The sequence below is a fragment of the Bubalus kerabau genome, chromosome 9, assembly GCF_029407905.1.
Source record: "Bubalus kerabau isolate K-KA32 ecotype Philippines breed swamp buffalo chromosome 9, PCC_UOA_SB_1v2, whole genome shotgun sequence".
Lineage (NCBI taxonomy): Eukaryota > Metazoa > Chordata > Mammalia > Artiodactyla > Bovidae > Bubalus > Bubalus kerabau.
This window is the reverse complement of record NC_073632.1, coordinates 104,500,762-104,524,973: the sequence shown is the minus strand read 5'-3', so window position 1 is coordinate 104,524,973 and position 24,212 is coordinate 104,500,762. Positions and strand designations below refer to the sequence as shown.

Genomic DNA, 24,212 nt, shown 5'->3' with positions numbered 1-24,212 from the left:
AAACTAGCGCTCAGCACATGCTCATCCACTTAAGAAGGGAGTCAGACGGTAGCAGGACGGACACCCGACTCTTCGCCTCCATGAGAGAAGTACATGGACAGCCTTCAGGAAACACACCAGACCAGGACATTCTGGTCCAATCCCATCAACAGCCTAAAACCCCCGAACACTCCGGCAAGTTCAACATCAGAGGCAAGGCCTGGAGTCTGGGGGAGGCAGAAAGGAGGTTGCATGGACACGCACCGTTGTGTGGGCACACTCGAGGTTTATCCTGGTGGAGAAACGCTGGTTCTTGCACTTGTCGCCGTTGACGTAGACGAGGCTCAAGGACCCGTTGGCGCCCACCTGAGGACTGATCTGCACGACGCCCAGGTTCAACTTCTTGTCTTCTGTCACCAGGCAGGACCCCACAGCGGTGCCTACAAGGGCCAGGAGACAGCGTTGAAGGTGGCAGGAGGGGAGGAAGGCCAGGTGAACTCGAGTCCGGGGCAGGGCACGCACCGTGGCAGCCGGGAATGTACGGGAGAGGCGTGCACACGCTCAGGTAGAAGGTCCTCTTCTTCCCCTCATCGAACGTGTCAACCGCGGTCCACGGCTTCCTGGCTTTGCTCAGGCCACTCAGATCATACTCGTTCCCGGCAGGGTCTGAAACACACGGGAGCGCTGCAGAGCCCTGCCCTCCTGGTTGCTCTGGACACCACCTTTCAACCCCTTAAAGACGCAGGAACTTAACACTTGTAACAGAAATGAGCAGACCCACAGGAAGCCGACAGGCACCTCCTGCAGAAACATGCACCAGCCCTGATGCTCAAAACTGCCATGACGGGACTTCCCCAGCGGGCCCGTGGTTGAGACTTGGAGCTCCCAATGCAGAGTTCGATCCCTGGGCAGGGAACTAAGATCCCACACGCTATGTGGCACAGACAAATTTTTTTTTAAAAGTAAAAAAAAATTAATTAAAACTTTAGTGATTCCTAATTTTAAAAATTTCTTTTAATTCAAACACAGAAACAAACAACCAAACAAAAAAACCAGCCGTTACAACAGGGCACCACGGCTGAGGAGGTGGGGGCCACCACAAAGAGTGAGGACCCAGCTCAGAATCGGGGACCCCTTTCAGAGCTTTATCCTCTTATCCTCTTCTCCCTCCAGTAAGGAGCTCCAACAGTGCACTTGATTTTTCCCCCCTAGTTTTCTTCTTTGTTCGTAAGTAGCTTCTGATTCCAAACGATAGCTCAAAACCATGAACCCAGATTCACTTCAAGAGAAGTTTTACAACTCTAAGCATCATTCAAGGGAAACATGTAACACAAATGTCATGCTGCCTGAAAATAAAACACATGCACACATGCACATATACACACACATATGCTCACAGGCACGCACACACACTTCCGACCGGTCTCACCTGTGACTTGGCAATCTACCGGAGAAGGTACACAGGCCAGCGCGGTTTCAAACTCGAAGAAAGTGTCCCGGATCCCCAGGCTAGAGTCGATGTCCTGGTGCAGGAACTTGGGCGTCCCTGGGTAAACGTCGTCATTGCAGACGAAGCGGATGATGAAGGCATCAGCCCTCCCTGGGAACAGAAGGCCAGACTGTTGAGAAATAGCAGTGACCACAGCGTTGCCAGACACACGTGGGTCACTGGGACAGCGTGCCCAGACATGAGCCTCCAGGCTCATCTGCTAAGACAGTGTCTCAGCACCCAATCTGTTCCAGGGACCTAAGCTAAGAAGAGGTCACACTCATTGGGACAGTGACCCTCATAAGGAAGGTTCACACCATGAGCACGGTGTCTTGGCATTCTTCTATTCCAAGAAGGATGAGAGTACTACATCCATTTATCCACCCAAACACTAGAAAACCATCACTCTCCTTCAAGGGTTTATTCAACAATGTTTACTACATTCATACTACACACAGGAGTGAGAGAAACAGAAAAAAACTCGCTCTCCTGGGAGCTGACCCTCAAGGCTGCTCAGCGCCCCGACAGTGAGCAGACTTCATGCAGCCTCGGCAGGACAGATGGAAATGCAGGAAGACACCGCAGGATGGGGCTGAGAAACCCCAGGGTTTGATGGGGGGAGGGGTGGGGCAGACAAGGCACGATGGCTGGGCTCACTGGAAGGTGCCATCTGACCCCAACCCTGAAGAAGGGAAGAAAAGAACCGCCTGGCTGTCTAGAACGGAGACTGCAGTGAGCAGCAGGAAACACCAAGGACGAGGGCTCAGATGGGGAGGGTGGGTCTGCCTGGTAGAGGAGCAGGAGGTCAGAGGGGCCCGAGCAAGGAGCAGCAGGGCTCCCGTGGCCACTGGACAGGCCTGGCTGCTGCTCTGGGCACACGGGGAACCCTGAGCCAGGAGGGGGTGGTCTAAGCCAGGAGTGATACAACCCAACACTTCAAACATCACTCGACTTGTGGAGCCGAGCACAGACTACTGGGGAGGCGGGCAGGGAGGAAGCGGGGGTGGCACAGCCAACACGGAGGCTCCTGAGGGGAGGGGACCATGTGGGCAGAGGCTCCACAGAGGGAAGAACCCCGGAGTCATTACCATGTTACTGAGTCCCGCAGTGGTCCCCAGAGATGCCTGGTTTTCACGGGAGGACACTGAAGCTGAGGGAGAGGGAGGGACAAGCTTGGAGCAACACAGCTCTAAGGTCAGACGTGCGCTGCACCCCCGGGGGGCTGCTGGCGCCTGGATCCCAACCCAGCAGAGAAATGTCAGCGGCTGTCAGCCACACGACCACACTGATAACCCCGCAAGAAACAGAGGGTCATTTTCCAAATTAGGGTAAAAAATATATATGTATATATACACACACATACACATAAATGTCTAATCTAGTTCATTATTAAACAGTGGGGTCATTTTCCAAATTAGGACACAAAAAAAAGGATACATAGATGCCTAATCTATTCCATTTTTAAACAGTACTCTGGAACTGGAAACAAAGAGAATTATAAACAAGACAGAAGGGACTTCTCTGAAGGTCCAGTGGTTAAGATTCTGAGCTTCCACCATAGGGGGCGTGCATTCAATCCCTGATTGGGGAACTAACCCCACGTACCACACAGGGTGGCCAAAAAAATTTTTTTTAATAAAATATCAATAAAAAACAAGAGTGAAGCACATTTCTTTTTGGATATTGAGGTGAGTGAGCAGCTGACTCTTTGGACCCAGAGGTGAAGAAGTTTACATCTGTAAAGCAAAGGATTCCCGTCCCCCTGGGCTCTACGAACAGACTAAAATCATCTGTCTGTGTCCGAATCCTCCCCAACAAATGAGGCATAATGAGAGCAATTCCCTTTCTAGGCCAACCCTTCACAGACCCGACAGCAGCCCCCAGACCCAGGTCTTCTGTCCTCAAAGTTAAGAAGACCCCCGATTTTTAGCCCCCTTCCCAGGAATCCTGAAATCAGCCTTTCAACACCCTACAGTCCTCTTCCCGGTGTGTTAATGGATCTGTCAGCTTGAGGCAGGGTGCATAGCACGAGCTGATGACCGCAGACTGGCAGAGCCATCCCCACTCCCTTCCGGATCCTGGCTCCCTCTGACATGGACTCAGACAGCCTGTTATTTTGGGCACCAGACATCACACGAATGCCCCTTCCTGAGCCCACCTCAGTGCGGTGAGAAGTGTGCAGATCCAGAAGTCAGACCACATGGGTTCCGACCTCAGCTGTGCTCATCACCAGCTGCGTGGCCCTGGACTGTGTGTGTGTGTGGGGGGGGGGGGGGGCGCACCTCTGGGGGCCTCTGATCCGCAACACTGAATAAATGTCCATCGGCAGAACCAGGATTAGAAGCAAGAGACCTGGCTCCCACTACTGGCTCTCTGTCCAGGGCGTGAGGCCTTCTGGGCCTTCATCACCTGGGATGCCAGGAGGTGGTTAAGAAGCGCATAAGCCAAGAATGAGGGGCCTGGGGTTGGTGGAGAACCAAGCAGTTCAGCACACACAGCACCTCCACGTGGGACCGGCAGGCAGCGGCCAGCATGCGTGCATGGCAGCTGCTAGTCCACCACCACCGTCCCCCAGGGCTCTCACACTCAGCGTCACACCTGACGACGCCAAAGCGGCAACTTTCTGCTTACAGTCACAGCTGCAGGAAGGAACAGAAATGAGAACCCAATAAAGATGGCCAAACTGTTATTATCTTCACCCATCACTTCAATATCTGAAAAACAGGGGACAAGAGGCCGAGTGAACACTTTCCTATCAGAGCAGCCGCTGGAGGTGCTGGGAGAAGATGCTGGGGGTTGCGAGTGTGAACAGAACCCAGCAGCCTGGGACCCTCCGGCTGCAGAATGCACTCAGGGGCTGGGAGAACACCCTGGAGGCCAGGCACACACGATGCACGTGAGGCCAGAGGGCAGCTAGACCCAGAGCGTCTACGGACGCGCACGTTACTCTTGGAAAGGTCGACGGTCACAAAACCACCAGGACGCTGGTGAGTCGTTAAACCAACAGGGATCTGAGCTCACCGTTGGGGTGGGAAGGAAGCCCCGTGTAGTTCAGGGTTATAAAACCCTCAGTGGACAGCTGCAGGCTCTTCTCCAGGCCCACCAGCCTGCCCGGCTTCAGGGTCTTCACGTCATCCATCTGGGCTTCTGCCTCGCAGCCGGAAGCTGGTTTCCCATCCAGGGTGCCACAGGCGGGCATCTCACCGCACACGTTGAACTGCAGGCCAGAGGGCGAGAAACGCACACCAGCTCAGGCTGCGTGACCCGCCGCAGACACAACCCCGCAACACAAACCCTGCCCTGCCAAACAGCTGCTACTCTTCAATATCACGCAAATGACCAACCTGCCACGTCTGGGCAATTAAATCCTAAAGCTAGTATATAAGGCAAAAATCAAAGCCCAAACAGCAATGCCCATAAACTGCCTCTAATGGTTTATTTAGACAGCCCTGTATCTTTAAATGTATGAGACAGTCTGCATGCAACAATATATGCCAATACATATAGCCAGAATGTTGCAGTATTTTTTATTGTAATAGGAAAAGCACATATGGCTGAAGTCACATTAAAAAGTAAATATAATGGGATACCCCTGTTGTTTTTATTTAAATAAAAGGTTTTTGTTGTGTAAAAACCTGTTTTATGTTCTGAAAAACTGTTTTAAATATTCTGAAATTCTGGAAAAACCTTTCTATGGCTTTTTTTTTTTTTCCCCTATGGCTTTATGAAGTCACATATGAATGTGATATATGTGAATACACATATGTGTGTTTTATAGGTATATGTGAATACACATGTGTGTATTATATAATACACACAACTCGTTTCATTTAGAAAAAGTACAGGTAAGATTTGCCAACATGATCGATTCCCACACATTCCTAACCTGCTTAATACTAATCTAACAATGTTCCTGAAAATTCTTGCTCTAAGTTTATATTCATAAGATATGACACAGAAAACTGCACGTTATTTAACCTTTTATCCGGTCCCCTTTTATGTAATGATTTATCCATTTACACTAGATAAAGACTATTATTCAGTTATATACTAGTAGGCATTTTAGAAATGATTCATTATTGTCAAAAAATTAATTAAAATTTGATTTTTCTCCCCAAACCTGAATTGTTAATCAAATCTAAACGTAATTAGATGCATCCAAATTTGGAAAAAGTAGATACCCCTGCATTTCTTTTTTACTTTTAATTGGAGAATAATGGCTTTACAGTACTGTGTTGGCCCTGTGTCTCTCGAAGCTACTGACACCGTTCCACTTAAATCCAGCAGTTGACAGAATGAAGCGTAACTTGCTCTTGGGTGTGAGACACGGACAGATTTCTCTATCACCGGTCAGTGTTTATGGACAATGTACACAAAGTTAAGATCTCCGTACACAAAGAGTCTTTCCTTAAGATCAGTTTCCTATCTAAGAAACAGCCACAGGAGAACACACCCAGGCCGATGGCCTGCAGCCACGTGGGCCACGCGGCCACAGAAGCACACAGCCAGCAGGAGGACACGTGGCGGCCCACCCTGCAGGGCCAGGTGCCAAGATGCAACGCCAAGTAGTCGGCTGGTGGGCGGTGCTGTCCGAGGCCCTGCTGGCAGCACAAAGCCCAGCGCCCTGGCTCCCGGGAGCCTGGTCACCCCACCACTACCGTCATCCAGAGCCTGTCCCTGTTGTCTGCGACCCTGCACCCGTCACCTCCTCCTGCCCCCCAGCCACTGCACAGAAGAGCCTTTCTGGCTGGTTCTCCATGGGATCACCTCTTCCAGCATGGCCCCTACAGAGGTCGTCATCCTTTCTGGCATGTTCTTCCGGGCTCACCTCCTCGGGCAAGTCCTCCAGGGGACTTACCTCTTCTGACAAATCCCCTAAGGGGCTCGATCTTGAAGTTCCTGTCTGCCTCTCGCACTCACACAGGCAGCCAAATACACTGCAGTCACCTATTACAACCTGTTACGAGCCAAACTCTAGGGCAGCAACTTCTGAGAGGGGGTGGGAAAGGGAGGGACTGTGCTGCAGGCTGACAAGCCCGCATGTGTCGGTGACAAGCCCCATCGGGGGTCTCGAGGCTCCAGAGGAACCTGCATGCCCTCCCACATGCGCTGTGCCTACAATGCCCCCCCTGTATTGGTTTTATGACATTCTCATCCCAGCTTCCTTTGGGATGAGATCCCCGCTTCAAAGGTTACTCTCTTCTTCCAACGTGGGTTCTGCTAGGAAAAGTTAAACCAAAATACAGATTTTTAAAAACCTCTCTCTGTCCAACAGTGCTTAGTTTATAACGGAACACACTAAGTGGAGTTTCTCCTCTTCGCTATTCCAGACACACTGCCAGGGCCGCCCACAAAGGAGGGGCTGTCTGAAGATTTTGGAGCACGCCATCAGCTCATCTCCCTTTTACAGGCAAACATGATCAACATTTCCTTTTGACCAAGGACTCGAAACCCCAGTGGGCATGAGAACCAGCCTGCTGGGCCCCACCCCTGAGACGCTGCCCTGGCCACAAGTTCGCAGGCCATGTGCATGCTGCTGGCCTGGGACCACCACGCCAGATGCAGGGCCAGGACCAGGAGCAGCCCATCTTCTGTTCCTAGTTCCCATCTGCAGAGCAGGAGGGGCAAGGGTTTCACCTCATCTCCCCTTACACTTGGACTCCTTGCCTCCTCCTGGGCAAGGGCTGCCATGCGTGCCCTGGGCGGCTCCTAAGGACACCTGCCTCCCCTGTCATGGGATGAGGGTGAGCTCTGCGCCTCCTCCCGTCCTTCCAAGGCAAATCAGAGTGCACCCCGCCAAGTCTTACCAGAAACGTCTTCCCGATGCCCAAGACCACGTGTCCTCGGGAATCATTCAGTGGGTTCAGATCAAACACGTACCCGCTGTTGGGGTCCCTGATGGAGCAGGCCTGCGGGAATGAAAGGGGCGAAGAGGCACAATCAAACCCAGTACCGGAGGACATGGCAGGGACAGAGCATCGCCCATGCCTGCCTGGCACTGACCCCATCGGAGAAGCGGCCCCGGGCGAGCTCATGGCCCCTTTTAGTGCCGCATCTGAGGCGCCCCAGGTGGGACGGCAGCTCAGCGGTGCCGCCCTCCCCTGAAACCCTGAGACTGCTGTATTCACCGGAACAAGACCACGGCTGAGCCCATAGGAAAAGTGAGGAACCGTAAGTGAAGTGAAAGCCGCTCAGTTGTGTCCAATTCTTTGCCACCCCATGGACTATACAGTCCATGGAATTCTCCAGGCCAGAATACTGGAGTGTGTAGCCTTTCCCTTCTCCAGGGGATCTTTCTGACCCAGGGATCCAACCCAGGTCTCCCACATTGCAGGCGGATTCTTTACCATCTGAGCCACCAGAGAAGCCCTGGAATATGCTATGCCTTCTCCAGGGGATCTTCCCAACCCAGAAATCGAACCAGGGCTCTCTTGCATTGCAAGCGGATTCTTTACCAACTGAGCTATCAGGAGGACCCAAATCAGAGACAGGTCCATGAGAAATCCACAAATAACTCCCTGTCTCTCCTCAATTCTAGGAGGCGCAGTGAGCCCCCTCCCTGTGTCTTCTTTCCACCCCGCCCACCCTACGCAAAGACCAGCACAGCGGCTTCAGAAAGCCCTGCCGGTGGGCAGGGGCCCGTGGGCTCCCACCTGCATGCTCCGGGTACACTCCTCTGGGGGATCTCTGCCACTCGGAGGAGACTTGAAAAGGGAGGTGAAGACAGCAAGCAGGGCAGAGGCAGGGGCGTGGCTGGGGTCAGAGCGCAAAAACCTTGAGCGCCACGTTAGCCACCCGGGCCCTGGCCTACGGCCGAGAGGGCACCGACACATCCTGGGTGTGGCCGTGATGTGAAATTAAGCCTCTGTCCCCACAGTGGCAGAGCGCCCCAGGGCCCCCCGTGAGGCCGGAGGGACAGCGGGAGGGAGCAGGAGGGCGGGGTCTGGGAAACCGGGGAGCAGAAGGGAAGTCCTGGTTCTCATCCCAGGACGGGAGGTGAGCCAGGGCAGAGGGCGGGGAACACAGGACCCCTTCCAAACGCCTGCTGTCCAGGCAGGGATTAAGAGGCTGGAGAGAGGGATGGGGCCGGGACGCAGGGCGGGGCCGGAGGGAGGGGGCGGGGCCGGAAGAGCGGGGCCAGGGCAGGGCGGTCGTGGGGCCCAGGACCCCACCCATACCTGGTCTGTGTCGGTGGTGACTCGGATAGGACAGGCTGCCGCCGTGTTCCACAGGAAGCTGACCACACACTCCCAGTTGAGAGAAAATATGGGATGGGTATGCTGAAAGGACAAATCCGGGATACAAGTCAACTCAAGGCCATGAAACGCGCTCTAACCACCAGAACACTAGTGGGATAATAAGAGTTCAAGTCGGTGGATTAACATACGGCGGAGCAGGTGAGGAGTTAACCTGCCTCATCTGATGAGGATGTCATCCTTCCTACTAAGGAGACTGTTCTCTCTTACATGTGGATGCCAGTTAATCTACCTGGGGGGGGTCACACCAAGAGTAAATGGTAGAACTGGGATCCAAATCTGGGTCAGAGTCTGAGACTGTGCTTTTGAACACCATTCTACACCCAGAGTTGGACTATAAAGAAAGCTGAGCGTCGAAGAATTGATGCTTTTGAAGGTGTTGGAGAAGACTCTTGAGAGTCCCTTGGACAGCAAGGAGATCCAACCAGTCCATCCTAAAGGAAATCAGTCCTGAATGTTAATTGGAAGGACTGATGTTGAAGCTGAAACTCCAATACTTTGGCCACCTGATGCGAAGAGCTGACTCATTTGAAAAGACCCTGATGCTGGGAAAGATTGAAGGCAGGAGGAGAAGGGGACAACAGAGGATGAGATGGTCAGATGGCATCACTGACTCAATGGACATGAGTTTGCGTGAACTCTGGGAGTTGGTGATGGACAGAGAGGCCTGGCGTGCTGCAGTTCATGGGGTCGCAAAGAGTCGGACACAACTGAGCGACTGAACTGAACTCAACTACACCCAGACGCAGAACAGCTGGGCCCACGGGCCAGGTGCACACGAGCACGGCCACACCACTGCGGACCCAGGCAAGGCTGGCTGACGGGGTGAGGTGTGCTCGAACATGAGCCGCACCAGGTCCCACACGGGCACAGTCTCCACAGCTGGCCAGACACCCAGGGTGTGATCAGCCTCAGCGGGGGGATCTCCGCCACGCTCCCTGACAGGTGAGGACATGGTGGAGGGAGGGGAGTCACGGAGGAGCTGAGCCACCCGCCCAGACGTGTGGGGGAAGGGGACACAGCCGCTGGTCCCCAGGCCTCCCCACCCTCTCCGCCGCGGCATCACCCACGGTGAACTGCAAACACGCCTGTCCCTGCGGCCCTACCACGTGGCTGTGAAGAGCCCGGGGGGACTGCAGCACAGCACCCCCGGAGACGTGGCTCTCTGTTCGCTCCGTGTTGCCTGGGCCCACGAAATGCACCAGGCCGTGGACCGGTGCTGATGGATACAGTAACAACGTGAAATCGCTGTGAAAACTGAAAAACACCGTCCAAATAGGATGACACAGGGAAGCTGAAAAAGTAAGGGTCTGAGAGGGCTTCCTAGAACTGTCCAGTATCTCCACCACAAAGACATTCCAGAGAGGGGAGTGGAGGGGGACGAGGCCCAGCAGAGGGGGGAGAGGGGTCCAGGGTGGGGTTTGGAGGGGCCCCGGAGGCGGCCAGCGAGGTCCCAGCTGCTCAGCCAGCATTCCTTCCTGGTGCTGAGAGCAGAACTCGGGAAGCCCAGCTCAGGCTTATCAGTGTGTGTTTATGGCTCAGCTATGCGAAGCTTTGCTTGTACAAGCCGAGCTCAGCCCGCCAGCCTTCTCCTCCCCTTATCAGGGCAACTTTCTTAAGCTCTTAAGACATGATCTCCTGGGAAAAAAATCGTGTGCTGGCAAAGGACAGAGAGAACTTGACGTCTGTAAGATGACTAGGATGGAAGTGACCGAGCAGTCCGCCTGCTAGGTGGAATGGACTCACTGGGCCAGTAACATGTCCACCAAAGTGGAGGACGCTGCGACTAACCCTTTCGAAGCACCTCTATCATCCCCACTGCACGTCCATCGAAGGGCTCGGTGACTTCTCAAAAAGCACATGATGCAATTGTAAATGTAAAACTCCAGGTTAAAAAAAAAGCAATTAGGTTTAGAATAACAATGGACATGGTGGAAATGGACCCAGTGATGGGTCCATAGCACTGTAACAGCATTAATGCCACTAAACTCTACACCTAGAAATGGCTAAGATGGTGAATCTTATGTTATACTGATACATCTTCTACCACATTGCTTTTTAAAAACCTGCAGGGAATGAGTGAAGTTAAGTGAGACAGAGAAAGAAAAATATTGTGAGACACTCCTTACATGCGGACTCTAAAACGAAATGACACAGTAAATGAAGTTATTTACAAAAGAGAAATGGACTCACAGACTTAAGAGAATGAACTTAGGCTTCCCAGGCGGGAAGGATCGGGGGAAGGGACAGTTAGGGAGTTTGAAGGGACACGCACACACTCCTATATTTAAGATGGATAACCAACAAGGACCCGCTGCGTGGCACAGGGGACTCTGCTCAACCGTAAGTGGCCATGTTGGGTGGGAGGGGAGTTCAGAGGAGAGTGGACACTCAGACCTATATGGCTGAATCGTTCTGCTGTCCACTTGAAACCATCAACAACACTGTGAATCGGCTAAACCACAATACAAAATAAAAAGTTAAAAAAAGAGAAAAGTGCAGACTGTATATAATGACCCCAAAGCATTCTCACGTTGCGTTTTCTCTTCTGCTCAGCCCTGGGTAAGGAGCTCGGGCCCGCCTGCAGTCTCTGTCACCTCCTCCATTTCCCAACCTGGAGATTTCATTCCTGCTTTCCCAACAGACCGCTCGTTATTATTCTGTCGGTGTCCACCCACGGGGCCTGGCCTCCATCTCATCTGTGAACCATGGTGTTTGGACCAAGCCATCTCTAAGACCTCTTCTGCTATAGGGTGTGGCCCTCAGATCACAGAACTGTGGGGCCCTCCAGAACTCACAGAAACTCACATGCAGGATGGCATCTGTGTGGCTAAGAGAGAAAGCTCACGGTAAGGGAACACCTTGCAGTGCGCATCCCAAGCCAGCACGTAGGGCTTGGGAGTAAACTGCAGGAGGACAGGTGCAGAAGCACCACTGCCGTGGCCCTGGCCTCCCCGAGTCCGCAGCACATGCGGACCTGAAGTAGAAGCAGGCAGAACCCGCGTCCCATGCAGAGATAGAGGAGCCCGATCAAGCGAGGTCACGGCGCTGCCCCGCCCCCCTCACCAGGCTGCCGATGGAGCAGACAAGGTGGATCCTGGTGGTGTAGGTGGTGCGCCTCTGGTCGCTGGTGGTGCAGGCAGAGCCGTTGACATACTCCAGGAGCAGGCTGCCGCTGTCCTCCACCACGGGGCCCGTCTTCGCCACCCCCAGGTTGCTGATGGAGACGGTCTCAGAGTAGGAGCCCTGCGAACACATGTGGCTGTCAGCTTTCCCTCTGGAGAGACCAACTGTGTTCTTCGCTACTGACACAGTGGGTGTTTGGTTATGCACGGCAGGTGTGTCCTACACACTTGCCACAGATGCTGGATTAGCGAATTCGAACCACCACTCCTCTGCAGAGGGGAAACAGTCCGCCCTTGAAACCCACAGGTTCTGCATCTGCAGGTTCAACCGACTTCAGATGGAAAACACTCAGGGGAAAGAAATCCCAGAAAGCTCCAAAAAGCAAAACTTACATTAGCCACCCACGTCTACGAGCACAGCACTGACACGGTGTCAAACGCTGTGAAACCACGGGCTGGATGTGCACCAGGGCGCGTGCAGACACCGCGACACTGCGCATCACGGACTGGCGCATCCTCGGGTTCTGGGGACCAGCCAGGACCCTAGAACCGATCCGCTCCCCGCACACCGAGGGAGGGGGGACGTTTATCTCTACGGACATTTATCTCCCACAGCCTTCGATCCTGACGCCTCAAAACCCTGGTAGGTCCTTTTTATTTCACAAAAGTGAAAACGCAGTTCAGACATGTTAAGCAACCCATCCAAGGCCACTCCTCTCCCAGGCATTCGAGGAAGGACCAAGCCCGGTCCACGTGTGGCCAGGAGCCAGGAGTGTCCGGCCACCGCACTGCCCGCCCCCTCTCGCCTCCGTTGTTTGGACGTCTGGGTAGCAGAACCGAGACAAAAATGCAGAGCCATGCCAGGCCTCTCTGCACATGTCCACGACAGACCGTGAGAACACCCGGGCACTGATTTGGGGTCACGAATGAATGGTAGCGAGGAGACAGCTTGCAAATACAGAATCCATGAATAATGAGAGCGGACTGTCCTTGGAGGCCGTTGCTCCAACCCAGAGTACACACGTGCCAAAGTGCACGCCAACACACCACCACGCTCCACTCAACCAGCAGGGTGCGCCCGTCAGCTTCCCTGAAAACACCTCTGAGCTGCCGTGTAACGGACCCCAGGAAAAGTACATCCTCGACATGCTATTTTTAAAGAAGCACACAGACGTCTTTATTTTAAGATGCGCTGTGTACAAGAAGGCACCCAGGGGAGCGTTACCGAGGTTCTGGTGGTGACTGCGTTCCATCGAATGACAGAGTGCAGCCTGCACCCGGGCAAGAAGAGCTGGCGCTTGGATCTGCCAAGCAGGCGTCCCCTCTAATCAGTCCAGAAGCAAGAGCTTTTGGAAGCTTAAACTCTCCTTGATAAATGTCTGCTGTTCAGAGTCACTTTGTCTGCTGAGAACCGCGAGCAGAGGCGGTTCCCCACACCCAGGGTTTTTTTTTTTTTTTTCATTTTAAATCTGAGCAACGACTCAAGTATGATTGCATCTCTGGGAGGGTGGGGCAGGTGAGTTCGCAGCGAGACCCCCTTATCTGTCTCAAGGGGCTTCTCGGCGCGAGCCGGACCCACTCAGACCCCCCCACCCTCTACTGCCAAGCCCCGGGCTTGGGAGGGCGGGGAGGGCCGCCTCACCTGCTCGCCCTGGTACTTCATCTGACAGGCCGACGCGTAGCGGTCACAGCCCGGCACCGGGTTCAGGGGGCGACACACGTTGATGTAGTACTTCCGCCACGTGTTGCGCGCCCCGCCGCTGTCCAGAGAGTACCAGTTTCCCCCAGGACCGCCCTCGGATTTCGCTAGCCTGAAAGGTCAAGGGGGAAACGCACGCTTTTTCCAGCCGACAGCTTTCGGCCCGATGATTCATTTCTAAGTGGTTAGAGAAGTAAGAAGGGAAGGTACACTGCCTATCAAACCCCCAGAGGCTGGCCCACCGCGCCTCCTCTCTAGCCTCACGAGACACAGACCTCTCTGCACACCCGGGGCCACCCCCACACCTCTGCAGTGACAGGCATCACTCTGAAGGATGCAGCTGAAGACGGAGGTTTGTGCTGGGCAAACACTGGCTGATCCTGCGCAGGCTCCCAGATCATTAGAATTCATGCAGCTTGGAGCTCCCCACCCTGATCCTGCACGCTCTCTCACCGTCTCAGGGGCATGTCCACCGGCAGGGCCTAAGTGACCTCGGCCCTAACTGGACGGGGCCAGGCCAAGGGCAGGCGGGCCTGCCTCACCTGGAGAGGTCGTACTGGTCCAGTGTGACGGGGTCAGTCACGACGCACTCCAGCGGCTCCTCCGGGCAGGCGTAACTGGTGTACCACCGGAAGTTGTATGTAGAGTTATCTTCCTCCTAATCTCGGGACACACACATGGGAGGGACGGCAGAGAAGGGGACTCATTACCCAAAGCCAGCATTTAGAAAAAGGTGGGACATTTTTTCCTCAGTAAGAATCGGAGGCAAGTTCATCTCCTTTGTCCATCCCCTCTCGTTCTATTAAAAGGAAGATTGCCCAGCAATGAGTTAAGATGGAACTCTAGCTTGTTACGTGGGAACAAGGCAGGGCTGTTGATGCTTCTGTGTGGTATCTACCCCAAACCAGCAGTGTGGAGGGCTGTGACTGAGGGTGGTACGGCCCACTGTTGGTCAGAAAATACACACTGCCCGTGTCCCCTGGCAAATCTAAAAGGATTAATTAACATCAAAGGAGCTGAGGATGTGCCCAGTAAACCAGACTAATAATGGCTCTGCTTCTAAATAAAGGGCCCATGACAGGCTCCTGGATAAGTCCCGGGAAGCCAGACAACGTGACAGCTTCTCCCCGGGGACCGCCCCAGCTCCTGTATCACCTACAGCAGAACCTCCCTCGCTTCCCTCGCTCCAGAAAAGTCACGAGCCCCGCCTTCACCCGCTTTCTTCTCTTCCCCCGCCTTTACGAGACTGACAACCTCTCTCCCCCTCCTTGGCCCCTGTTGCCGCACAGACGCACATGAGCACCCATGGCTCCCACCTGATATTCGGGGAAACCCACTCCAGCGTCTCGGTCACAGAGGAAGGTGATGAGCGTGGCTCTTGGCGTGCGCTTCTCGTTATTGTAGGGTGTGCCGTCCCTGTAGGTCAGCTGGATCATCCCGTCGTAATACGAAAGCTTAGCATTGCTGCGTCCCAAGTTCCAAGACTTCCTATCACTAAAACAAGCCAAGTGTTTCTCAGAAAAGATAGCGGGACCAGCGCTGGGCAACACGAGGAGCGTGGGGGTTGCCAGGACCTGGGCGGGAGGATCTCCACACAGTGGGTGTGGGAAGGCGACCCCGCCCCCACGCCAGACCCGGATCCACCGTCAGCGCCACGGCTTCAAGGCCCAGCTCCCTTCATCTGAGCTAACGCTGCACTGAACTTGGAGAAGTGTGGGCATAGATCCCCCCAGGCAGCCGAGAAGTGCTGACTGCACAGAAGCGAGGGCCCCCCCCTCCCCAACCCCACGCACCCACTTCCTGTCCTGCCCCTCCTCTGGAAACCATATGCCCTTAGTCCAGGCCCTCCCGGGGTTTAAAGGCTCGTCGGGGAAGGACGTCGGCAGGCGGCAGACCTGTCCTGGAGGAGGACGTCCGCGCGCACGGGACACCCAAGGGAACACCCGGATCGCAGAGTGGTCACTTGCCTTCTGGACACCTGACAGGCCCCTGAGTCCGGCGGGCAGGTGCCCACAGACACTGGGCCGCACACGTTGATGTGGAACTCATACTTGTCCGTCTCGACCTTGTAGGCGTCCTTCTTCGTGAGAGGCGTCAAGTCGAAAGAAAACCCTGAAGAAGAGCCGAAAGCACCCCAGGCAGGTCGGACCATGGGGTGCAGGAGAGGCTGGGCCGGCCCGACAGCGTGGAGACGCCACCGACCTTGCCCCGGGGACGGGCCTCCTCCACCACCACCACCTCACTCATCCCTTCCTGCCGTGTTCACCCAACGCCCGAGTCAGAGCCCACAATTCCTGGCCGAATGAACCACCAGTGTGTGGGAAGCGGGACCACAACCACAATACAACGACCTTGAAAAGGCTACAGTGGGTTTCACGGCCAGAAAGGCACTCGGAACGTCTTTCCAGACATGATTTATTTCCTGTGTTCCTTGGGTTTCATGATTAGCAAACCCACTTCAACTATGACAATCAGAGAGGTTTTTTAATTATCTCAAGTAAGCCTCAAACACCAGATTTTCAGAGTTCTGGTCAAACAGTATTACTATAAATTCTGAAGCAGGTTATCAACCCTGAAACACTCAAAGAGAAAATGTTAGAAAATAAACAGGCTTTCTCTGATGGCTCAGTGGTTAAGGATCTGCCTGCTAACGCAGGAGACATGGGTTTGATCCCTGATCTGGGAAGATCCCAGCTGCTGCATAACAGCTAAGCCCGTGCTCCACAACTACCGAAGCCCACGCTCCACAACGAGAAGCCACGGCAATGAGAAGCCCCCACACCACAACTCGAGAGTAGCCCCTGGTGCCCGAAACCAGAGAAGAGCCTAAGTAGCAATGAAGATCCAGCGCAGCCAAAAAACGAACAAAAGCCAGCTGAAGCGGCTGCAGGAGAGGCTGCCCCAGAGGGCGCTCGGACACACACCTGCCTGGGAGTCAAAGACCGTGCAGTTGTCCCCCTCGGTCCTGGAGAGCACACAGGCCGCAGCCGTGCGCCACTCAAACTCGTAGAAGCAGCCGTCAGCCCTGGAGGTTGTCAGCACCGGGGCACTTTCTAAATCACCTGTTGATGGGTATACACAGACTGGTCACTGATCCAGTCTCGAGAAATTTCCATGGTTCTCAAACCAGCTCTATAAATACTGATCTTAGGTCGCTAGAGTGGTCACACCGACAGAGTCAGGACAAGGGTGGGGGTGGACTAGTGTTTAATGGGGACACAGCTTCAGCTTGGGAGAACGAGAAAGTTTTGCAGATGGACGGTGGTGTAAACGTACTTAACGTACAATGTGAACGTAAAGTGCTTTAACGCCACTGAACTGCGGTTAAAGGGGTGAATTTCAGATTATGTGTATTTTACAATTCCTTTATAATGGTAAACTTTATGTTATGTATATTTTACAATCTTAAAAAAAAAAAAAAATTAAAAAAAAAAATACTGTCCCGGTCCTTGAACTTAACTCACAGCCGGGAATTTATCCAAAGGAAATCTTCCAACAGGAGGCAGCGGGGACATGTCACAGCACAATTAATGCTGGAAACATGTTATTAATCCAACAATAGAGAAAAATGAGTAAAAATAGTAAAACCAAGCCAGCAGCAACAAGGAAGTCCCGACAGATGATAAATAATGACTGTGAGACACAGAAGAGCATTCACAGAATGCCATGTTTTGAGAAACATAAAAAATGTGCAGATATATATATATATAGATCCTGACCCCTGGAAAACAATGTGAACCTATAAATAAAGGCACATCAAGAGGAGTATTTATTGTGTGCCCGCTAAGGTCACGGACGATGTTTTGAGCCGCTCGCGATGTTCCCCCTCTGGAGGAAGTCAGGGGGCCCCACGATCGGCCGGCACCAGGCCTAAGGAAGAGGAAGCCGTGCCGAGAGCATAACTCATCTGGAAAATTGCAACATGACCCCCTCGGACACCATATGGTTTCTCCATCTCTGGGCTGGTTTGGGGCGGGGGCGATAGAATCCAGCGGGGCCACCGTGACGCTCCTGGACTTCAGTGCTCTACCGCGTTGTCGCAGCGGTGGCCGGGGAAAAACACGGGAAACAGAGAATGCACGGGTGCCCCTGGCAGGAGCCCGGGAGACCCCGCGCTTTCTGGTTTTGTCTTTCATTTGTACCTGGTTTGCACATGAGTGTTACATTTGTTAGTATCTTCTGGCCAGCACCGCACTCATCACCATCTGAGTAAGAGAGCTGAATATTTCCTTTCTCTCTGGTGGGAGAAGAAATAAATCTGCCCAGATTTTTACTTCCATTCTTATCTAGAAAAGAGAAAGCAAAGGGGGAACAAAACATAAGACATGATCAAAAGGGGTTAACAACGCAGACGAAGAGGTACCGAGAGGGAGCCGAGGCCCACAGGTGTGCGTTGGCCCCTCTCCCAGCCTGCCAAGCCTGCTCAGGACTGTCAGTGGGTCTCTACAGACGCGAGTGACACATCTGACCGAGCAGGGGCAGCCTCACTGAGGACCCCGCGGGCACCTTCAGGCAGAGGAGGAGGAAAATGCGAGAGTGACTCACAGCATCCTTCAAGGGCAGGGGAGGCAGACAGAGGCAGAAATGCCTGTCACGAGATCCCAGAAAATAACAACGTTCCCCCATCTAGGGGGGCCTCAGCTGCCCTGAGGCACAAGGTCATTTGAAACCGAGGGGGTAGCATTTGTCCCGTGACCAAAGTAGAAACTAAATCTGTTCAGGGGGCCAAGCAGGTGACCACTCAATTCTCGGTTCAATGACTTTTACGATAAAGCAATGAAACTCTGTCTCAAGTCCTTAAATAAAGGCAGGGACACGCCTGCTTAAAAAGACACACCACCAATTCTGAAGCCTGGGATAATTCCTAAAATCCAACCTGGATTTTAAATTTAAATTCACAATCCCTTATAACTCTACTCGCTGCTCTGTGGTGACCTAAATGGGAAGGAAATCCAAAAAAGAGGGGATACATGTATACGTATTGCTGATTGCCTTTGCTGTTCAGCAAACTAACAACACTGTAAAGCAACTGTGCGTGTGAGTCGTTCAGTCGTGTCTGCCTCTTTGTGACCCCGTGAACTGTAGCCCACCAGGTTCCTCTTCCATGGGATTCTCCAGGCCAGAATACTCGAGTGGGTAGCCTTTCCCTTCTCCAGGGGATCTTCCCAACCCAGAGATTGAACCCACGTCTCCTGAATTGCAGGCAGATTCTTTACCATCTAAGCCAGCAAGGAACTAAAAAGCATCTGTACTCCAATAAAAATTAATTAAAAAGTTAACAATTCACAATCGCTTATCTAATGCTTGCAAAACAGATTCCAATTATTCTGCCTGTCACTTTCCAGGTGACACTTAAGTAACATGTTTAAACACTTAATATCCAATTGAGAAGTTGAGGCCAACACAGTTAAAAGCCAAAGGAACTCAAAGGGTCCGTCCACTTCTCTCATACAAGATTCTGAGAGTCCCCTTCCCCGGAAGCCATAATTCTTGAACAATTCCAGGCAGTACGGTCGTTAACAAATCAAAATCAGTTTTTTTATACAAGCACTGGCAGTTCTCTTCCTCGGGTTACAAGGTGAAACGATAACCAAGGATTTTCCCACATGCTTCTTCCTGTCTCTAGGGAGCCCACATCAGAAGGCTTCCGTCTGCTTCAAGACGCCCGAGTGCCCCAGTTCCCTACATCTGAGTCATTAAACTCTCCTTTCCCGCCCATCCTTTATGCGCTGAACCCAGAGAGAGGAGGCTGTGATGAACCACAGGAAGCTCATCTTCATTCCCTCCAGCCTGGATGCAGCCCAGCTCCGCCTGCACGCATAGGCACGGCTCACCGCAGGGTACCACTCACCAACGGCACACACGGCCGCGTCTTCGGGGCAGCCCCGTGCCTGGCCCGTCTGCAGGACCCTGTGGCAGATGTTAATGAAGAAATGCTTCTTTTCTGCTTCCCTCTGACTGCCATCCATAGCTTCCCAATTTTGTTCCAGTTCTGTAACCGAAAAAAAAAAAAAAAAGCTTTTTCTAGCCCTAGGCAGTGATTGCTTTTCTGTGTGAGTCACACCATAGACTGTGATGAAGCGGAAGGTAAAGGACTGTGGTCACTAAACAACAGGCTCTCACATCTCTGGACCTGAGCCGGCTGAAGGCACAGACACGCGGCGGGAATCTCAGGCTTGTTTTGAACGTGACAGTAACAAACCAGCCCCAAACAGCTCCTCAGAAGAGGCGGCTTACCGGGGCAGCCTGAGGATTAAACAGCAAAAGTTCTCCCAAGCCTCAGAGTTTGAAATCAAAAAACTGAAAAGCAGAGCCAGGCGCCAGCCCTGGGACCTGGCAGGCGCGGGCCACGGGTGACGCATCTGCCTCCAGACCACAGATAAGGCAGACCCGGCCCGGGACTTAGCACTCGGGGCCCCCAGAAGATAAACAAGACACGGGTGGTCCCTGAACTCAAAACCGTTCACGACCCAGTCGTGTTTGAACAGAAAACATCCACAGAGGTAGAAGCAGCAGGGGCTGAGAGCAGAGAGCAAGTCAAAAGCAGACCGTCCCCAAACGGCCCCCGCGGACATCACTGAGGACCGGAAGGGAAGGCGGACGTACACACGGAGAGTGGAGTCCGGGGTTTACAGCGAAAACCCTTCATCAGCGGGAGCACAACCCACTCACTACACAGGGCCGTCAGCAGCCTGGAAGCACCACTTGCTAAACAAGGACAAAAGGTTCTGAACGCTGCGGTGGGAGCGCTGAGGGGCCTTCACGCAGAAGGACGTCTAACTATCAGGGAAGGATTTTAGCTCTCACTTCACAGCATCTTAATTACCTAGGTGCAAACGCTACACAAAAAAACCCTGCTCCCACAGAACCAGTTCAGTTCAGTCGCTCAGTCGTGTCCGACTCTGCGACCCCGTGGACTGCAGCACGCCAGGCCTCCCTGTCCATCACCAACTCCCAGAGCCTATTCACACTCATGTCCATCGAGTCAGTGATGCCATCCAACCATCTCATCCTCTGTCGTCCCCTTCCCCTCCTGCCGTCTATCTTTCCCAGCATCAGGGTCTTTTCCAATGAGTCAGTTCTTTGCATCAGGTGGCCAAAGGATTGGAGTTTCAGTTTCAACGTCAGTCCTTCCAAAGAATATTCAGGACTGATTATTCATGGAACCAGAGAGGGGGGCCAAAGTCAGCTGATCTTGAATGCATCTCTGCATCCTTCACAGACCTTAGGCTGGGCCTTGGACAGAGGGATCGTTACCAAAAAAAAAAAAAAAAAGCAAAGTGAAGAGAGGGATTGGAAAGGAGCACTCAGTTTACAGCAAGGAAAAACCGGGGGAGGAGGAGGAGGGCAAGCTGCTCGAGTCAACACAGCTGGACGTGGCAGCAGAGGCCTCGCACCCCGGTCTGAGCAGAGTGGAGAGCCCTACCCACTGAGCAGACAGAAGGCCAGCCTCTCCACCAGCCCACAGAAGGGAACCAGGGCCCCAGGCCCGTGGCTCAGAGGTGCCAAACCACAAGAGCACTGGGATGTTAACTCCCCGGGCAACCCACTACCTGAGGGCACCTGCGATGGGGCTCATGTTCCCAGACTGGCACCCACAACGGAGGGATCCTCTTTCCAACGTGAAGCGGCCCTCAGCAGCGGGGGCTCAGAAACATGAGTCATCGTTCCCATAGCAGCGGGTGATTATGCGACTTCAGGCCCCTCTGCCTGTCGTGTGTGCTATTCCACGTGACAGAGGCAGCTCGTCGGCCCTGTGCTGTGCTGTGCTGAGTCTCTCAGTCGTGTCTGACTCTTTGCCACCCCCATGGACTGCAGCCCGCCAGGCTCCTCTGTCCACGGGGATTCTCCAGGCAAGAATACTGGGATGGGTTGTCATGCCCTTCTCCAGGGGGACCTTCCCGACCCAGGGATTGAACCCACGTCTCTTAGGTCTCCTGCATGGGCAGGTGGATTCCTTACCACTAGCACCACCTGGGAAGGCACATGCTGGCTACAGGTATACAACACAACTCGATACATATATACACACTGTGAAATGAACACCTCTGTAGTGTAGATAAACATTCATCACAAGGAACTACAAATTTCTATGTGTGTGGTGAGAATTTTTAAGATCTACCTTCTCAGCAACAACAGTTAAAAAAAAAAAGTTTCTAATCACAAAATACAGGGCCTGGCACATGGAAGGCACTTGGTCGTTTTTTCACTGAACTATGATAAGAGGAGCCCAAGGCACTCCAACTGGGAACAGTAACACTGACCTCAAATTCAGATATCTCACCTCCTGAGTCTGTGTCATCTCTGATAATTCATGTTGCTCCGTGAGAAGGGAGGAAGGGCTGGGATACGATCAGTTGACAAAGAGAACGGTAACAGCATTTCCAACCATGCTGGTGGGGAAGGAGGCGAGAGGGAAGGTTCTCGTGCACCTCTGGCCGCCTACCTGAGTGCCGGGCCAGCGCCGACAGGTCGAAGCGCTGTTTCCCGTCGGAGACGCCGCACAGCAGGGCCTCCTTCTCGTGCACGCAGGCATACTTCGTGTCCCACGTGAAGAAGTAGGTGCAGTCCACCTCCCCGGTGAATACAGGAGCCCCTCTGCCATTGTTACCTGCGTCAGGTAGAAAGGGAGAGAGTGCCCACGACGTGAGAGATGCCAGGACCGCCCGGCGGCACACAGGACGGGACCCCTGGGGCAGCCGTGCAGGCCAACAAGCTCAGGGCTCCAGCCCCAGAGATCAGAGGGCTCCCAGGCCAGAGCATCTCAGGCAGAACCCCTGCGGTCAGCCCTGTGCCCCTTTCATCTTGGGAGGATGCCCTCAACAGGACAGCAGGGTGTTTTCAATGGGTGTGAGCCCCTGGGCAGTGCTAGGCAGCTCATGGCCTGCGGTCAGCTTCCCAGAGGCTCATAAACACCCTTTTAAGTCAGACCAGGGAGTAACTCCGGTTCCAGGACCATCAGAGTCTTAACGATGTGCTTGTGAGCAGGACAAGTCCCCAGGGACTCGTCCCTGAAATGAGCAAAGAAGAGAGATAAGGTCTGATGAGGTCTGGGCCTCCCCCCACCCACAGCTGAAGGGCGCTCAGGTCTAGTAACCTCACTCCCAGAGGGGCCAGCGTCCCAGATCCTGGCGCACACGTGGGCCTCTAACATTGTCCTCCAATCCATCAGCCCTCCCTGCAAGCCAGTTTCCCTGTCCACGTAGCCTGGGATTCTGCAAAGCCTGTTGACTTTTCCCCAACAAGAAATTCTATCCCCTTGCCTTTCCGAGCTAGCGCGCCACTGGCACGGCAGCCGGTTTTCCACCCTTGATGGTTTAATAATCCTCCTCTGGACCTCCTGCACGACTTGCCTTTCTTAAGGTTCAGTGCCCTGAAGAGAACAATGTTCTAACGAAAAGGGAGATAATATTTTGCACCAAGGGTGAACGCTGCTTCAATTACAACTTCTATTAAACCTTTAATAATATAAACATCGCAGTTGTAACACCGGCAACAGCGGCTCGTTGCACACGGACCTCAAGCCAGGTGGGCAGGGCGCTAAGCCCAGCGCTCTCCGCGGGGCTGGATGGCAAACAACGTGCTCTGCGTTAAGGGCTTCGCATCCTTTCGAGGATTTCATCCTTCACCCCCTGCGGCATGGGGACAGTTTTAGCCCCGTTCTGGAGATTTAGGAGGGCTGAGTAGTCTGCCTATGGCTCCAGAGCTAGAAAGCCAGAAATCAAACCCAGACGGTCTGGCCCCAGAGCCAGACTCAGAGCCACAAAGCGGTAGTACCTCCCTGCGCTTCTGTGGGCTTTTTCTTTCTTCTGTTTTTCAGAATTTTTTTTTTTTAGTACCCTAAGCTGTTCTCCCTAAGAACTGGTGTTCCCAGCCTCCTTACCAACAACACAGAGCCCACCCTCTCCAGCTGGGACAACGGTGCCCCCCATGCTGGAGCAGTGAAGCTCCTCCAGCTCCCTTCAACGCCCCCGACCCCCAATCCACCCACAAGGTTTGCACTACTCCCCGCTGGATCAGTATTTCACGAATCAGAAAAGATTTGTGTTTCCTGAAAACCTGAGGCATCCGGAGTGTTTTTCTTTCACCAGGTAACTTCACAGACGATTAAATACCAATAGTACAGTGAATGCTTCTAGGGTCATCCTCCCTTAGGAGCTAGGTTTGCATCTGAAACGCCCTAATGATCCACAGGGAGAGTCCATTTTAAGTAAAATTTAAATAACCACTGGCCTGCCTGCCTCTGACCTGCATTCTTATTTAACTCCTCGGAGAACTTTTGGAGAATAGAAAACTAAGACTCCTCACAACCAAGCTACATTGCCTTTGTTTGGTTGGTTTTAGATTCAAACACATAAAACTAGGTTCATTCTTATAATCCTTATACAGCTATTACAAACAAGTCGGATAATTTAAAAAATTAAAATAAATGACTCGTTCATTCAGACCAGGTGGCTTTTTAAATACACAATGGCCTTGCCTCCAGGACTGCTATTTTCCTATGGGTTTCCACCCACCAGTGGGATCACCGGTGACTTTCTGTAATCTCTCCATCATTGCTCTCCACGCAATTCCGAAAGCTTCCCGGGTGTCCCACCTGCACAGGTTCATTCCCAGCACACCCTTTACGTGGCCTCAGGGTATGTGGCCTCCACGACCAGCGG

At 53.2% G+C, this 24,212-nt stretch overlaps 1 protein-coding gene across 1 annotated transcript in view; it reads right to left on the bottom strand.

The window, feature by feature from the left end:
• IGF2R (insulin like growth factor 2 receptor) overlaps positions 1–24,212 on the bottom strand; it is a 102,577-nt gene that overhangs the window by 31,368 nt on the left and 46,997 nt on the right. Inside the window, exons 11-25 of the mRNA XM_055536142.1 lie at positions 21,995–22,159; positions 19,400–19,540; positions 17,691–17,834; positions 16,473–16,610; positions 15,516–15,660; positions 14,865–15,042; positions 14,091–14,206; positions 13,492–13,660; positions 11,791–11,970; positions 8,647–8,748; positions 7,276–7,377; positions 4,490–4,685; positions 1,409–1,579; positions 502–645; positions 244–419 (exon numbers count right to left, since the gene is read on the bottom strand). Coding sequence (XP_055392117.1) covers positions 244–419; positions 502–645; positions 1,409–1,579; positions 4,490–4,685; positions 7,276–7,377; positions 8,647–8,748; positions 11,791–11,970; positions 13,492–13,660; positions 14,091–14,206; positions 14,865–15,042; positions 15,516–15,660; positions 16,473–16,610; positions 17,691–17,834; positions 19,400–19,540; positions 21,995–22,159 — 2,267 coding nt within the window. The remainder of the gene's footprint in view (positions 1–243; positions 420–501; positions 646–1,408; positions 1,580–4,489; positions 4,686–7,275; positions 7,378–8,646; positions 8,749–11,790; positions 11,971–13,491; positions 13,661–14,090; positions 14,207–14,864; positions 15,043–15,515; positions 15,661–16,472; positions 16,611–17,690; positions 17,835–19,399; positions 19,541–21,994; positions 22,160–24,212) is intronic.